This window comes from Syngnathus floridae, chromosome 17 (genome assembly GCF_059516105.1).
Source record: "Syngnathus floridae isolate MCC-2025c chromosome 17, RoL_Sflo_1.0, whole genome shotgun sequence".
Lineage (NCBI taxonomy): Eukaryota > Metazoa > Chordata > Actinopteri > Syngnathiformes > Syngnathidae > Syngnathus > Syngnathus floridae.
The window spans coordinates 12,566,829-12,581,926 of NC_142429.1; the positions used below are offsets into that span (position 1 = coordinate 12,566,829).

Below are 15,098 nucleotides of genomic sequence, written 5' to 3' on the forward strand. Positions count from 1 at the left end.
TTAGGCCAAATACGTGTTTGTTTGTTTGTTTGTTTGTTTGATTGATTTTTGTTGTTGATACGTTTGGAATATTTTATTTACAACAAATCCATTCATAGTTGAACGAAAAAAGGGAGGACTTCAATGCAATGGTATCGTCGTGACAGTTGAAATCAAACAAATAAGGCGGTAAATTGTCCAGTAAAAATATTCTTAAAACAAGAACAAAACATACATTCGAAATCCAACAAATACGGCAGTGCATTTTCCAGCAAAAAATATCCTTATAACAAGCAAAATGTATGAGACAAAACGAAAAAGTAACAATGGTGTATGTATAACATATTCAGTCTCAACAGTATCAGTGGCTTGTCTTTGTGGAAAATGAAAAATGCGCGCAAAGTCAAAGTGTGTTTTGCCATTTTTGAAGGACTACAGCACATCTTGCAGTTCACTAACAAGAAGTCGAACAGTAAAATTCACAAGTTCAAACCGTTTGCTGTATCCCAACAACTGCGTACTATTTCTCGGAATTTAGTAGTTTACTTTCCATTTTGTTGTTTTGTTTTTCTCCAAACCTGCACAATACATTTCCGAATTTACTGCGTGGGGGAGGATAAATACCCTGCCACCTCTGGGAACCAATGACACGCAAACATGGCAGATGCCAGTGCAGCCAGCAGATGTCAGTGTAACCACGCGTTGTTTTGACATTCGCCGGACGCTTAAAGTGAACGTGGCAAAGGCAGATGTGCACAAATGTGATTCTTTTTTTTCTTTTTTTGACCGTGAGTCCTGCAATTCGATTTTCCCCAGGACGCCAACGCAACAGGAGTGTTCGATTTGGTTGACGTAACGCACCACCCGTGACACAGGTTATCTAAAAACAACGAGAATTAGTCAAAGTCGTCAAAGTGCGTGATGTGACGTATCGTGCTTGATTTATGATGATATGTGACGATTATTTTTAATTGGAGGAGAGCCTCCCACGCTTGTGGAAACAGGATCGCGCGTGCGCGCGCGCGCGCGCGCGCGTCGGGCCGGGAGGGGCGTCGGCGACGCGCTTTCCGCGTCGGCTCGGCTCGGCTCGGCTGCTGCCTCTAGTTCCCAGTGTGGACTACTGACAGCCAGCTGTGCGGCTACACGACGACGACAGTAACAGCTGCGGACCCACCGCCTTCGAACATTTAACGCTCCGCTCCTGAGGTGCGCGTTTGGGAGGCGATCTAAAGCTCAAGAGAGAGAAGAGAGGAAAAAGAAGAGCGAAAAGGGCTCGTTTCGTCGTTGGTTCCTGTGCTAGCTTAGCTGAAGACGAGCATTCCTCCGACATGAATCCGCTGTGTAGCAGATGTAATCTCGTCGTCTACCCCACGGAAAAAATCAATTGTCTGGACAAGGTAAGAGCACCACAATCTTTTTTCATCGTCACTACAATAACTCATATTCAATAGCCCTACTTATTCAGGCTCTTTTTTTAGCTTGAAAGGGAGACACCTTGCGTTTTTTTTTTTTTTTTTTTTTTTTGGAGGAGGAGGGGGGGGGGGGTGAATGAATCGAGTAGGAAGAACCCAGAAAGGGACACACACACACACACGCACACGCACAGGTATGGCTAGCATGGCCAGCTAACAGCGATCAATCGTAAACACACGGCCTCCGTTTTGAATAGGGATTTTCAAAAGTGACATTGTGCTATTTTGTTGGTTGTTTTGTAAAGCTGCTCGGCATCGTAATGGGGGAAAGCGCACACGAGCGCGAGCGAGTCTGGCTGGGGCCTGCACCTATCGAAAACGTGACGTCACCGCCATAAACCCCAATTTGTTCCCTCACTTCCAGTTTGACGTCATTTTCTTCACGATCGAACAGTTACAATGTGGTCGTTTCCTGTCAGGGGTTTCCCTTGTGCCATCGGCTGCTCTTTTGCTTTTCAATATGGGACGTGTCGCACTCAGTCCCCTTGTTAATCCCGCAGATTAGTTTGCTGAGATTTGCTTTCAATCCCGTCCAGGTTTAATCTCACACTCAGGTGGCAAAATCTCATCAATTGTGGATCCGAGTGGAATATCAGTGGGAGAAAACAAACAAGCACCGTGGGATAATGCGTGAGGGAGGAGATTGTCATTTTGTAGAAGGGTGCATATCCCTTTTTGAAAGTTATCCTTAAACCATCTTTACGGTGGAGAGCACTTAAGTGTGAGGCAATCCACCGACGAATATTGATTCATTTGTTGAACGTATAAATAAAAAGATACCAATTTAAAAAAAAAAGATAAACATGTTCAAAGGAAGTAGGAAGTCAATTTTTTTTCCCCTTGAGTCCTACCTCCCCTTTACAAAATGATGACTTGTGTTAATTAAAAGCATTACTACTCCATGGCTTTAAAGGCTCACTTCCTGTTTTGTGCCGTTTAATTTAAAGTATAACTATTCAGACGTTTCTTGTCAATGGCCATGCCTTTTGGTGTTCAACCTGGAATTTGTCACGCCCCCTCTCCTTAATCCCACAGACAGACAGGCAGAGAGAGAGAGAGAGAGAGAGAGAGAGAGAGAGAGAGAGAGAGAGAGAGAGAGAGAGAGAGAGAGAGAGAGAGAAAGAGGGATGATTCACTTGTTGAGATTTGCCTTCAGTCCCAAGGACGAGACTGAATCGAGTGGTCAGGTGGCAGTTCTGGCCAATTACGAAGCATCAGCACGAGGGACAACAAATCTCCTGGGCGAGTGTGTGATTTTACATATTGGAGAGAGTCTTTTGTTTTTCTCGAAGGGTGTTGTCCACAACTTGTGGCCCCACGCACGCACGCACGCACGCACGCACGCACGCACGCATGCTGCAACTCCAGATGTGGGTGTGGTTTGCCTCTTGCAATGGAGCTGGAGGCCAAGTGGGCCATTTGTTTAATGGACGTGCTGTTGAAAATCAATCCCACCCTTTCTCCCAATGGCCACGTCTTTGTCGATGGACATCTGCCCTATCTCCATGAGCTAGCTATTCTTTTCACATCCGGCGCATAGTGTACTTGTACGGCGTCTGCCTGTACATTATTGGAAGTTTTGGCACTCAGGCTTTGTGCAAATGCATGGGATGCGGATGTTTTGTCTGCGTTCCCCTCCCTACAATTAGAGTTGCGCTGGTTGGAATCTGGCCAGAGGTGGAGCACAGATGGGAGGAACGCGCGGTGTCAAAATGCCGCGCGGTCTCTCGTGATTTGTCAGCTCAGGTTGACTCTGCTGCTGCTGCTGCTGCTGCTGCTGCTGCTGCTGTGCTGCTGCTGCTGTCTTGCTAATTGTGGCTACCTTCAAAAAAAAAAAGAAGCTTTACCTGCCAAGCTCCTTGCTCGCCTCTATGGCGCTCCAGTCCCCACAATGGCTTGCTTGTGTGGCAGCTGCATTCCGCTCTAGCCCGAGCAGAAGGAAGGAAAGGAGCGCTGCCAAAAGACAGCAAGGCTTCCTTTCCTTGGTAGTCTTAGCGACGGCGACGACGTATGTCCTAGCAGGGCTTTTTGCAACAGACTACCTCCGAGAAAGGTCACGTTTCCCGGTCTGTGCCATTTATAGAAAGCGGTGAGACGAGCAACGGTTTGAACCCGTTTCGATTTTCCAGACGCTCAATGAAGCCTCGGCAGATTTAGCAGCGGCAGCAGGCAGTCACCTGAGTGTGAGGCTACTTCCTCATCGGAACCAGGAAGCAGGTCGGGTGCTCTGCAGCAGCAGCAGCAGCAGCAGTCAGTCACCTGAGTGTGAGGCTACTTCCTCATCGGAACCAGGAAGCAGTGCTACGCTTTCATAGGTCTGTGTGTGTGTGTGTGTGCGCGCACTTTGTCAATCGAACATTCATCTCCCTTCCAAGTCTGGCTTGCTCTATTCGATGAACAAACTGCGTGAATGTCCTTAAATGTGTGCTCATGGGCTCGCTAAGCAGATGTCTGATCTTAGCGAACATTCAAACATTCTAAATAGGTTTTAAATGGGAGCATTTCAAAAGTTCTTGAAAAGTCTCGAATCTTGACTTCTTTGCAAACAGTCCGGGCACAGTGGCACGTGAGAATCATCGGCTAAAGGACAAGAATAGATAGAGTCCCTCAAGGTTGGAGCTTTGTTACCACAGCAGTGCTAGCAGCTTCACTGTCCACTATTTGGGCGATTTCCGTGAGCCTGACTGAGCATCAATGTATATATAGATATATAACCTACATAGTGTGTATTCATACACGCATGTACGCCGCACACTCATGTGCCCTTGAGCCGTGAAGACGACGCACCGAGACGGTAGTGTTTTTTTTCTAAGGGCTGTTTCTGGCGCTCCATCTCAGCAGTGTCCTCATTTTTCCATCTCGCTGCCCGGTCACGGAAGCCGGCCGGCGCTATCCCAACCATTTGATGCTCTAGCAGACTGCGCTTCCAAAAGGAAATGACGGGGGTCCGTCCGTCCGCCCGCACATCTTTTGCTTCCACTTGTTTGAACGCAAACACAATGGAGGGAGTGCCATGTGCCTGCCTCCTGCCTGCCTGCCTGCCTGCCGTTGGTCATTATGCTTGATAGCGCGTGGAGAACAATATAAGGTTAAGGCCATTCCTCACAAAGCTGACATTTTTACGCACGCCTGTGTGTGGCTGGCCACTGATGCTGCCAAAGAATTTGAGCCGATTTCAAAATAATGCCGGATCATTTTAGCCCATTTTCAAATGATGTATTGGATTGGGGCAGCTAGAGCCCAAAAAAGAAAAAGAAAAAGTCAATCAATCGAATGACGGCAGCAACTAAATGGAAGTCATTAAGCCAACTCCTTTCTGGGCGTAGTTCAGGTTGCGCTTGAGCGACAATAATGTGCCGCTTGCGGTCTGCTGTGTGGCAAGAGGAAGTAAAGAAGTGTGCATGGCGTGACACGGGCAGGTGGAACGTGGATCGGCAGGTTTTTGCAAATGGTTAACGCGTGAGCGAGCGAGCGAGCGAGCAAGCAAGCGAGCGAGCGCTCTTTGTTTTTGCCAAGATCCAAAGTACGAGCTGACAGGATGGCTTTCCATTGGAGTTGTGTTGAAAGCGCAAGCGCTACAATGGTCGCTCGCAACATTGGGGCTGTCACCAACAAATGCAAACTCACTCTGGCCATCCAATGGCTGCCACACTGCTGTCTGTTCCTTCTCTCCTTGGTACTCTTCCTTCCTTCCTTCCTTCCTTCCTTCCTTCCTTCCTTCCTTCCTTCCTTCCTTCCTTCCTTCCTTCCTTCCTTCCTTCCTTCCTTCCTTCCTTCCTTCCTTCCTTCCTTCCTTCCTTCCTTCCTTCCTTCCTTCCTTCCATGGTCCTGTCCCTTCCTTCCTTCCTTCCTTCCTTCCTTCCTTCCTTCCTTCCTTCCTTCCTTCCTTCCTTCCTCCCTCCCTTCCTTCGAGGCAGGCAGTCGCTGCCTTCCTGGCCTCCCTCCCTCCCTCCTGCTCTTTGGCCTTGTGTTTCCTCCCTCATCTTGGCATTTGTGTGTGTGTGTCGTGTCAGCCGTGGCTGTCAGAACCCCCCTCACCTCAGTCCAAAGTGCCAGAGGAGGAAAGGAAAAGGGTGGAGAGAGGTTGACTTGGGAGGGACACAATAGTTCCTTTTCTCCAAAGTTTGTCTTTTGCTTCTCTAACAATAGCGTTAGAGCCTGAAAGTCCATTTCTTTTTTTTGTTTTGCTCCAAAAACCTGACCGTGAGTGGCTTTCAGGAAGGAGAAGTTAGTTGTCTTTTCTTCTCTTGGTTGACATGTGTGCGCTAACAAAACGCCCTCCCTGCCTCAACTGCCATTTTGAGAGGAATTTGTAGGGCAGCGCAACTGTGGTGGAAGATTTTAATTAGCAGCGACCTGGCAGATTCTGCTGCTAATGGGAGCGGTCTGAGCGTCAACTTTCCAAGGGTATTTCTGTATTTTCCAGCGGCTTGCCCTGCCCTGCCCTGCCCTGCCCTGCCCTGCCTTGCCCTGCCCTGCCCTGCCCTCCCAGGCTCTAAAAAGCCGCCACCGTGCAATTGGCCTGCAAATACTTTGCCATTTTCTTTGTCTCCATAACTAACGTGTTGACATGTTTTGTTTCTCTCCCACAGTACTGGCATTCGCGATGTTTCCGCTGCGAGACCTGCAATATGTCTCTAAACATGAAGAACTACAAAGGCTTTGCCAAGAGACCGTACTGCTCTGCGTAAGTCTTTCAATGCGTTTGTGCTTGTCCTGACCTGACGTGACGTGGAGGCCCTTCTTTCTCTTTCCCCTCCTCCCTTGTTTATCTGGGAGGGAGTGCGCCATGGCTCGCTCACTCGCTCTCTTGCTGACAGAAAAAGTCCTGTGATATGTGGTGTGGGAAAGCGCCTCCCTCCTCGCTGGTGGGAGGGGAGGCGGGGGGGGGGGGGGGTCAACAAAGGAAATTCCTAAAGTTCCTCTCAAGTGACACAGGAGGACACGGCGCTAACTAGCTTGTTCACTCATGCCGCAACACACCAAATGTGGAATCTGCGGAATCTCCCCTCTCAGAATGATGTTCTTTCATTCGGCAACCGTTGCGCCGCCAAGCCATGGTGTTATCATACGGAGATTTTTTTGGGGGGGATCGATGGATTGAAATATCTTTATTTTGAGCCAGGGCGTGAATTGAACAACGCCCTTATTTCCTTTTTCAGTCGGAGAATTTGCGAGGACTTTCATTTTTGGCGGCTGCTTTCCCCCCAATATGTGAGCCAGACAATAAATGTGCGCTTGTCAGGGAGGCTTTAGATTGCGGAAACATTCAGTTTGAATATCCGCGCGGTTGCGGCTCTGAGCTACATCAATTATGAGATTCAAGCAAATCTCTCTCCTGGTTCATGGTTGATGCAAATAAAGACATTGGAGTGCTTATGTAGCGGCGTCGGGGAGAGCGCCATTTTAACCAAAAGAAATGATGTCAACTGAAACGGTGAGCCCGAGTTTCATCTCAATTGAGTGCTGCACTCGTTGCCTCATGAATTCACTTTCCAGGCTGCGTGGAAATGGAACGGAAGATAACAAACAAAAGATGATTTGTTAATCGGCCGTCTGCCCTGGCAAAAATCGGGGGTAGGGCGTACAACGTCGGCGTGCGTCTATGCTCACCTCCTCGCACGGCCAAACTTGCAACGGAGCGCCACGCGTTTGGACTGCCGCAGATGTTGCGAACAGAGACGCCGTTCACTCGTGCACATTGGCGGAGCAGCGCAACGCTATTCCATGTGCACCAGCCAGCCAGCCATCCAGCCATCCATCCATCCAGCCATCCAGCCATCCAGCCATTCAATCATGCTATTATCAAACTCTGTGAAGGCTCCTACAGTAGCACCGATTTGAGTGCGGCCGGCCAATTTTGGGATTCTTTTTTCTGGCTTCTCCTTTTTGTTTTTTGCTGGGCCCCTTTCGCTGGTGGCGTCTGCAGGAGCCAGACTCTTCACGGCGTGTTTATTTGGCCTCTTCACGTTTGTTTAAAAGAGTCCACTTGAGCGTCAACACGCTCGGTCCCTGCCGCCCAAGAAACATTTCTATTGCTTAAGTGTGCTCCATTCAAATTGGATATGCTGTGTAGTTTTGACGAGTTGATTTCAGAATGTACGCGCGCCAGTTCTTTCACGGGGAGTTTTCTTCCGATGACAGGCTGCCGTCCGTCTCCTTCAAATGTTCCCCTTTGCTATTTGCAGGCCCTCCCCTCCGTTGAACGCCGCCGCCGCGTTTCCCGCTCCGAGTATGTGGACGTCGCCACTCTCCGACAGATTATGTGTGTGCGCCCACGTGTGCCTAGTATAGCTACAACACACACATGTAGCCATTAAGCCCCCTGCTGGGCAAAGCGTCCTTCCTTTTTGCGCTTGCCATTTATGCATGTGCCTCCTACTCAAATGTGTGAGTCATTTTTATGTGACACAGTCTGACTGACGGATGCGTGTTCTTGGGACTCACCCGCACTGTAACGTACGCTTGGTTGAGTGAGTGCACGCACGCACGCATGCACGCACGCACGCATGCACGCACACACACACACACACACACACACACACACACACACAGACATGCACCTCTTTTTCAAAAGCCAATGACGATGAGTCCTGCGCACTCAATTTTACAGCTCTGGCTGTAAATTAATGGCAGCAGGATTCCAGGGGAATTTATTTTGAATGCGTTGTCAAAGAAAGTGTAAAGAAGCGGCTTAAATGGGCTACTCGTGGTCATTGAGACCATCTATTCAAGGTGGCCCAAAACCCCGAGTGAGGCATTGTGGGAGTTGTAGTTATTTCAATTTGCCATATGTACACAGGATTGCAATTTTTTTTGGACTGCTGTTTCTTCTCTACTCTGAGGTAGAAATGAAGCTTTTAAAACCTGGGAACGTTTTCATAAATCTCGTCACATGCCGTTCGTCTTCCTGCTACGTCCCCGTCAATGTGCCTGTGTCTGCGTTTGTTGATTTTTGATTTTATTTTCTTTGCCCCCCCTCTTCCACACACCTGCTTAGGAACTTTGAGGCTCCTGTTACCGCACACACACACACACACTCAAGCCTCACTTCCTCTCTCTCTGGCTACCGGGTCTCCCCCGACGGCACATTGTGTGCCTGCGGTCTTCGGGGGCTCCTAGCTCAACTTTTGGACCTCTGTGAAAAAGAAATGCCTGTCAGTTTTGCGGGTGTTGATTGGTGCTCGGCGTGTGTTTTGCAGACACTACCCCAAGGCAAACTTCACCTGCGTGGCTGACACTCCAGAGAACATCCGCCTCAAACAGCAGAGCAAGATGCAGAGCCAGGTGAGCAAGCTCAATTCCAGATGTGGAGTTCACGCGCACGCACATAGGCAGTGCAAGTAAGTTGTTGGCAAAGGTCCACAAAAATGAAAAACGCAACGTTGGGCGTGCTGAAGGCCGCTCCAGCCTGCCTGGCTTGCTTGCTTGGTGTTTTAGTGGCCAGCAATCCTATTTACACATTGTATGTATGCTGCTTTGGACCGGGCAACTCATCTTTCCTGTTGGAGCAAAATATGCGTTTGAAGCAGGTCATGTGTTGTAATAAAAAAATGCCTCCAAAGAGACTCGAAATGACCCAGCAAACTCTTGCTCCTCCCACTTTCGGTTTCCTGTTGGATATATCAAATTGAGATGTCTTTGTCACACAGTGCAGATTACACTACATGTTGGGGGGGTTGGATTATTGGGGTGAGAGCGGAATAGCCGACGGGCTGAGTGACAGATGGTGTTTTTATTCATGCATGCTCATCCTCAACAAGCGGACAGGACAGGACAGTGACAATTTGCCCGTTTAGGGTCCAAGCCCTGACCCTGCAAGCCAGTTTGTTTGGGGACGTTCACGTGCCATGGCAACCCTATTGCTATGGAAGCTAGCTGTCACCACCTCATTACAAGACTTTGCCAGGGGGAGGGAGAAAGGAAGAACACAGAGTGAATTGTGGAGCGCGAGCGAGAGAGCGAGAGCGAGAAAAAGAGGAAGAAAGACGCAGGCAGGCAGGCAGTCAGGCAGACCATTGGAGTTGGCTGCTCGGAAAGGAGGAGCCTGTCTTAAAGAGGCTAACAGCCCCAGAATGAAGACCAAAGATCTCTCCGCGGTGGGGCTTCATACATATGCAGTGAAATATGAATGAAGGAAGGAAGGCGACCAAAAAGGAGGCGGGGAAGGAAAGCAGCCATGGGATTGGAAGAGCCAGAGAGACCAACAAAAAAAAAAGTTCATCTTTGCTTGATTTGACACTTGCATGCATCAGCCCTCAAGTGTCCTTACTGGGAGAGAAAAGCCCCCACCACATGCCATCTCCTGGTGCCCATAGATGGTTGCCACCTTTGGAGTTGGGATTCTTCTGCTCATTTATCCCACCAGAAAGCCAGTGCATTCAAATGAAAGAAATGTGCATCTTTGAAAAAGAATGTAGGTCAGCGGCCATGAATAATGTTGGATTTGCTGACGCACGGACGCACACGTGCACTTTAGCTCACTTATGTAGATGTGATGTTTGCTATGTGGTCATTTGTTTTTTTTCTACTTAGGTTCTCTACAAGGAGGATTTTGAAAAGAATAAAGGGAAAGCCTTCACCGTGGTCACAGACACGCCAGAGCTGCAGAGACTCAAGAAATCACAGGACCAAATCAGCAACGTAAGTGTCAATCTTGCAAGACTGGCTTTTGCGTCTTGCTCATCATCATCATCATCATCTCCTTTTTGCCTTTCGATCTGATAAAGCCAAGCGACACATAGGGTGAAGAGAACAAGTGTCCCCCCACTTGAGAGTCGTCGAAACTATTCGTAAAGGAAATTGGAAACAATTTTATGGGTCGGGCACCCGTGATTTACAATGTTTTGCTATTTGCGTCTGGGCTTGGTCACTAACTACTGTGAATAGTATGCTTTCGCTGCAGTACAGACCTTTTTTTGCTCGGTGTCCCGCATCAAGAGCCATTAATTAGCCTCTAAATAAGAGCAGTGAAGTCGAAAGACGCCCGCCCGCACACGCCGCTTGGTCTCATGTTCTGCCACTGCCTATTCCCACGGGAATGGCACACAGCGCACGTGACGACGCAGTCGGAAGTGGAGGCTGTTGCTAAAAGGTGCATTACAGAAGCTGAGATTGAGGCGCCGGCCGCATCTGCTTGCAATCACTCCCGTCCCGTGGAATGCCATCCTGTGTCCCGCATCTTCCATTCGCCACCATTGAGGAGCGCGGGCATGGCCACTTCCTGTAAATCAGACTGCTCCTCAAAAGGGGAATGAGCCATCGCATCGCAGCGCCGCCGCCGCCGCAGCAGCAGCAGCAGCATATTGCACTTGAGAGCATTGTTCTGTCCGTCACTCGGCCCGCTGTAAATGGACTCGTCGTCGTCACCGCCGCCGCTAAACACAGTGGGCCCCTTTGATAGCGCCTGCGAGCCGAGCCATAAATCTTGACCCGGCCGGGAGTGCAGCGAGTCAGTCTGTTGACAGGCCTCTATTCATGAAGGGCAAGGCGTCGTCTTTTTTTTTTTTTTTTCTTCTTCCGTCGCCTTCATCTGCTTGTGTCGGCAGCGGTTGCTAGGCGATAGCGCTCGCCGGGTTTCCTGCCGGCCAAGATGTCACATCCTGTCTGTCAGCTTGTGGAGGTCGGAGGTGTTATTGCACTCAGCGACATCCCCACCCACACCCATCACGGCTGCAGGCGTGTTGCAACTGGGAGACCCCTGGTGGTTAGAAAGTCAACTGCATTGTGTCTGTGCCATAGTGAACACAGTGCATTTAACCCCTTTTTTTTTTTTCTTCACAAGTACTGGTACTTTACAATGATTTCAAATATGAGTTAAAAGTGGTCCTCCTTACAAATACTTTAGTGACTATTTCATGAAAAACTCCTTAAGTACCCGGTGAGTATTTTTTTTTTTAATTTTTTTTTTTATCGAAACACAAATGTCACCTGAACGAGTGTATGAAATAGTTCTAAAGTAAGGGAAGGCAGCTGTAAGAGAAAAGTCAACCCAGCAAATTGTTTTCTCCCCAATAGATCAAGTACCACGAGGAGTTTGAGAAGAGCAAGGGTTCACATGTCCATGAGGAGAGCAAGACTCCGCATCCACAGCCAAGCAGCCCTGCCCCAGGTAGTCAGTCCTACTGCAAAAGCACTTGCAATTGGTTCCAATGGCAACCACCGCTGACTGCCATCTTGTGGTGTTTTTGTGTTCAGCCGCTTACCAGCCCGTGGCCGCCTCTCAGAACTACCACTACGATCCTACTCCTGAGCCTGTGCGCCCGGCAGCTGCCGCACCGCCTTCCAGCGCTGGGGTACGTCACCCTTGGCTCGGCCCCGAACAAACACCCGTTTTATTTCAGACGAGTGCAGCGTCGCCCCAATCTTGTTGAAACGTCAAAGGGCGGGGGCTGTGTGGGTCCACAGAAGCGGTACCGGGCGGTGTACGACTACGCCGCCGCCGACGAGGACGAGGTCTCCTTCATTGACGGCGACGTGATCGTGGACGTGCAGCAGATCGACGAAGGCTGGATGTACGGCCGGGTGGAGCGCACCAATCAGCAAGGGATGCTGCCCGCCAACTACGTGGAGGCCATCTGAGAGAGAGGGAGAGAAAGAAGAGGTAGAGAAAAGGGAGGGAAATGAGAAAAAAGGAAGAAAAAAAAAAAAGACCAGTGCCATTTCATCTTTAACGCCGCTTCTCTTGATTTGCCCCCCCCCCCCACCTCTCCGCTTTCTCACTGTTCAGCTCGCTAACCTAAAGCCTTCTTCTGTCTTAAATATTTCTTGTCTGTCTGTGCTGATGTTTGGATGTCACTCATCCTCCTCCGCCATCTACGTCTCTTCCACCTACAGCACTTAACATTCCCCCCCCCCCACCCCGGTGCAAATATTTGGAAAATCCCTCATTGTGCGCTCGCCAACGTTTCTTTGTGTACGCGCGTACATTTTCCTTTCCATGACTGGAAGAAAATTTAATCTCAGTTGCGTCTACATTCCTTTGCTCTTTGAACCCTGGGATCAGCAGCCAGCTGTCCATCCTAACAGAGTGTTTTACTCTTAATATATTTATAGACCCAATGTGATGCACTGCATTGTGGGTAATGTTGTTCGACTGGAATCCGGAGCTCCTGCTGCTCTCGTCGTCATTTTGCTTGTTTGTTTATTTGTTTTTTGTCTTAATGTCGGGCAGACACAAGAGGGATCAGGGATAAGTTGGGGAACGTTTGCATGTGGGCGCATGCCTAACCTCCCTCCCCTTTTGCCCCAACATTTGCGTACATAGCACAACTCTGTAGTCCGACACTTTTAAACCTTTTATTCCACCGCTTCAACAACATTCCAATCTTTATTTTTCTGTTAGATGTGAATGAATGTCTTATCTATCCTCTCCTATCTTGTGCTCCTTTTTCCTTTGTTCGCCTTTTTTTTTTTTAAATCGTAAAACGCTTATTTTGAACAGGACAAATTGTCAAGTGTACGAAATAAATAAACCAGCAACGCAATTGATGAAGGTGGATGAGTTTATATCAAATGCAAACAGCAGTAAAAAAAGAGGTAGTGGGAGTCGGATGAGGAAGCAGTGGTGAAGCGAGCGGAACGCGTACGCCTGATATCAGTTGTGTGGCCAAAAACGGCACCATTGGTCGGGGGCCGCGCTTTTCTGCCGTTGCTCTCTCGACGTAGTAGCTAGTGGAGATTTCTACAATTGGGTATCGTAATAGGCGTCGTCAGTCTTTACTCACAGTTTATTTGATGGTTTGTTTTTGGGCCCTCTTCCGCTCTATCTCGTCCAAGTTATCCCGTCCTCGCCTTCTCCATCTGTGCTTCTGACCCGTCATTCCATGCTTCTCCTCGTCGCCGCTTATATGTACACGTCATAATAGGAATCTTGTAATCCCGCAGGTGGAAGCTTGCAGACCAGTTTTGTGCATCTCCATCTTGATTTTTTTAATGTCATTTTTTAAGGAATAAAGATAGCATATGCATATTGACACGTTTTAAAAAAAAGTACAAGACATTGTCAGATGTTAGGACCAGATATCATCTCGTGTCACAGCACTTCAAACTGTACTTAATGATTCTGCAGATTCAATAAAAGTCATTTTTCTCAAGACTCTGGTTGACTGACTTCCCTCTGTCCGAAGTTCATGATGCGCTGTGGCGACCCCTACTGGGGTAAGTAGAAAAGAAAAGCGTTTTCTTCTTGAGGGAAATATCGTTATCGCCACCTGGCGCACTTACCCTGCAACGACACCATAGCCGCGTGTTCCTCTTTATTCATCATTCAATAAGTATTAAATGCACAATAAGACATTGTGATGATGAGGAACCCCCATAAACACATTCATCAAAACGGATTCAAGACCTTTTAAAATAGACGTATGACTCTTTGCTCCGATTTTGGTCTGCCAGGTGTCGACCGTAAAAGGCTAACGCCATTTCAAACAAACTAAACATAATATAGGTACACATGCACGATATTAAAATGTCCTAAACAAACTAGTCGATAGTGGTGGATTTGAAATATTGTCCCAAGTCATCGTATTTGGGTGCTTAACAGCCTTACAAAAACGCGGAGCATAGAGTGGTTTGTCGTTGCCCATTTCCGAAGTCTTCCGATTGTAGCCGAAGGCAAACACCGGCTCCCGCCCAGTTCGCTTCGCTCCTCGCTGACCAATTTGTCGTCATCGCAATCATGGTGGACATTATGGTGTTGATGTTCTTTGCAATTATGGGCCTCGTTTTTCTGTCGTACATCATCTACATGCTGTGAGGATGACGGTGGTGGTCCTGCGGAGTGCGACGAAAAAGAAAAGGAGGCGACGGGAGGCGACGCGAGGCGAGGCGAGGCGAGGCGAGGCGACGCGAGGCGCCTTTGGTCTGCATCCCTTCTGCTTCCATCCCGGACGAGGGTCAGGATGCGTTTATAGGCATTACGTAAATGGGATCATTTTGCCTATGTGTTTATTTTGCACTTTTTGGAATATGTCCGAATATTTGTTGTCTGGTGACGTGTGTAGTTATTGGGCCTCATCTGTTTCAGGGAGGACAACCAATGGCTGGACAATGAAGCCTCTCCATGCAGAAGCTAACAGATGGACTCTCCCGAATGATTCAATTAGTTCATCTTGTTTTTGTGACAAGTCAGCGCAATACGGCTTGGAAACACCTCAGTGGAGCATTCGCAGTGATTTAAACTCACTTGTTTTTGGTAGTTATTAGCTGTACACACGCATGAAGATCACCTTTTGGTTACCACCAAAGCTTACTTGCTGGCATTGTATTGCTTAAAGATTTTGTGTTCATTAAAGATGATTCAAATGGAAGTCGTGGTAGATGTGATGGGTTTTTTTGTCCAGCATGGGGCGCCCTTTGACAGTTTTGTTTGGGTTTCTGATGACTTCACCAGGTATTTTGTTAACTAGTATTGGATATTTTTTCGCCCAATTATCTCAAGGCACTACTGTATTTCCCCCAACTTCGGCGTGCACCTGAACCTCCCCTTTCACCGCCGGTTATTCGTAAATGCATCACGTCCGGCTTGAAAGCCTTAAGGGTGTGTATTTGTCTCACTCAACTCTTCACTTGTGGAGTTCCTGTTATTTGCCGGTTGGGAGTTTCCCTTGAAAGGATGCATGGGTCATTCCCCCTTCCCTTGCGCTC

At 48.4% G+C, this 15,098-nt stretch overlaps 1 protein-coding gene across 1 annotated transcript; it reads left to right on the top strand.

Moving 5' to 3' along the window:
* Positions 1-1,008: 1,008 nt before the first annotated feature.
* lasp1 (LIM and SH3 protein 1) lies at positions 1,009-13,546 on the top strand. Its single transcript, XM_088358806.1, has 7 exons — positions 1,009-1,376; positions 6,044-6,138; positions 8,654-8,738; positions 9,987-10,094; positions 11,469-11,562; positions 11,649-11,746; positions 11,859-13,546. Exons 1-7 carry the CDS (start codon positions 1,308-1,310, stop codon positions 12,030-12,032), a joined length of 723 nt encoding a protein of 240 aa, XP_088214932.1. The 5' UTR covers positions 1,009-1,307; the 3' UTR covers positions 12,033-13,546.
* The last annotated feature ends 1,552 nt before the right edge of the window (positions 13,547-15,098 follow it).